The 2,561-nt window shown below is 34.5% G+C and overlaps 1 protein-coding gene across 1 annotated transcript in view; it reads left to right on the forward strand.

The window, feature by feature from the left end:
- The window catches only part of LOC107624257, a 1,838-nt gene extending 1,048 nt beyond the window's left edge, over positions 1-790 (forward strand). The window contains exon 2 of the mRNA XM_021112972.1: positions 486-790. Coding sequence (XP_020968631.1) covers positions 486-581 — 96 coding nt within the window. The 3' untranslated portion in view covers positions 582-790. The remainder of the gene's footprint in view (positions 1-485) is intronic.

The raw sequence follows: 2,561 nt of genomic DNA on the forward strand, positions 1-2,561 counted from the left end.
TCGCTACCAGTTGCTGATTTAGATTACCAAATTCTGTTTTATTTTATTTGTTCTTTCTATCTTGTGTGGCAAAGAATGGTCATAACTCCTTAAAGTTTCACATGATTCTCATCCTGCCTTTCGTGCTCCTTAGGTGGGTATCGATTGATAAGCCCGTGTCCAGTGTCCAATGAACCCAATTGTTGAAATTCAGGATACCCTCATTTATCTTCTAAAATTTATTAAACATGGGGGCGTTGTTCAATTGCATGACACAGTTTCATAGTTAGCTCTGGAATTTGTGATAGCAAATCTTTAAACATGCTCTTTTGATATGCAAGAGTTAGTGTTTTCTGTTTCTCCTATAAATTCGGCTTGCTTCATCTTCTCTCTCCCTTTATGTTCTTGCATTGAAGTTTATAACATAAGTGAGCTTTCTAAGAAAATTGGATTTGGAATTTCAATGCACATTCTAATTGATGGCTGAGATTTCTGTGCTGTTGCAGATGAAAAACCTCCATGAATCACTAGACAGCCGAATTTCTGCCTTGGAGAAACTCAGACAAACTGAAAACTCAAAACAGGTGGAAGCATCAGAATAGGCTTCCAAACTGAGCCATACATTGTAGTTAATTGTTTCGATAAAAAAAAAAAGGAAAGAAAAAAACATTGCTTCATGTACTACTCACTATGAAATGTGGCTTTTGTATGTTTAATGTTGTCAGCAATAAGTTATACTAACTCATTTTTATGGCACCTCATCTAGCTGAAACATTTTAGTGTGAAGATTGCGCATCAGTTCTGTATTCAAATTATTAGGGGTGTCCATGGATCGGATCGTATCCGCAAATCCGCGGTAAATATCCGCATCCGATCCAAAAATTGCGGATACGATTCTATCCGCAAATTGATCGGATCGGATCCAATCCGATCCGCACTCTTTGCGGATCGGATCGCGGATATCTGCTCTACATCCGCGTATCCGATCCGCGGATCCGCATTATAATAATTAAAAAATAAATAAATATATATATGTTTGGTATTAGATTTACTTGTTTGTATGTTTTAGTTAGTAATTCTTATTCATATATTGTATTATTTTATTTTTGTTATTTAGAGAGAGTTTGATTAAAAATATTTTAAGAATAAATAAGTTTAAAAGTATGAAAGAAATATTTTTATCGAATTTTTTTATATAGAAATATGATTAAAAAGAGAATGTTTAATTATGCGGATATATCCGATATCCGATCCGATCCGATCCGCAAATGTGTGGATCGGATCGGATCCGACACTAAAAAGTGCGGATATCACATCCGATCCGATCCGATGAAAATTGTGCGGATCGGATCGAATTTTCGGCCATATCCGATCCGATCCGCGGACACCCCTACAAATTATATTTCGGAATTTGGATTATTTCTGATCTTAGAGCATTTAGTCTAATCGTAATTATTTGTCGTGATTAATTAATATGTAACATTGGTGGCATTAAAGTTTAAAGTTAATATTCAAATTTCATGTTTTGTGGCTGGAGATGAAAAAATGAATATATATTAGTATATGATACATTTCATTTTCTACTAGAGTTTGTGTTAAAAGTCTTATTCAATTATTGTGACTCTAACATGTAGTTTAATAGATTTTTTTTATTAATGTGTCATTTTTTCTTAAATTTATTATCAACCCCACCCGATTGGTTTGGGTTGCCAACCCGATCCGCAGCGGGTAGGGTAGGGTGCGGGTAGGGTGTGGGTTGAGCCTCAACCCTACCCGACCAACCCGCACTCTATATATGTTTATGTTATACACTTATATAAAAATATGTTTTAAGTAGATGTTGAATCAAAGACCTCTCACTAAATGCAAAAGATCTTTAACCACTAAAAAAAAATCAATTATATTTTAAATTATTATCAAGTTATATAATAATCTATATTTTTTGTAACCCGCAGGTAGGGTCGGGTACCCGCGGGTTAAGAGCGGGTAGGGTTAGGGTTGAGATATTCTCAGCTCGCGGATAGGGTTGAGTTTATATAAAAATCTCAACCCGCGAGTAGGGTTGGGGTTGGATCCAAACCCTACACTATCCTACCCATTGCCACCCCTATTTATCGTAATATAAGAGTGGATAATTTATTTTTAAAGTATATTTGGGATTTTTTTTTAAAATAAAATAAAAAAATGTTTTACTTGATACAAGTTCGTTGTTCCCTCGGCGAACTTTAGCATTTTTCACAAGTTCGTTGTATTCCTAGGCGAACTTTGAGTCGCCTCTTTAATAAAATCTTACTGAAACTCGTCGGTCACAAAAATCACTACTAGTATTTCATTCTTCCTTTATTTTTCATCTTCTCTTTATTCTGTGCAATGTTTGAAATTTTATTATTGTCTATTCACTATAATAGTGAAATAGTATATGATTAAGATGGATCTATTGTATTTAGTTCTGCTCAACCGACTTAAAGTGGAAAGTCTAACAATATTGAAGAATTTGATAGTGCACGTCATTGGTCAACAACACACGAAGAGAGTGAAAAAAATCTATTATAGATATTCGACGGAAGTAGATAACACTTTGT

The sequence above is a fragment of the Arachis ipaensis genome, chromosome B10, assembly GCF_000816755.2.
Source record: "Arachis ipaensis cultivar K30076 chromosome B10, Araip1.1, whole genome shotgun sequence".
NCBI classification, from domain to species: Eukaryota; Viridiplantae; Streptophyta; class Magnoliopsida; order Fabales; family Fabaceae; genus Arachis; species Arachis ipaensis.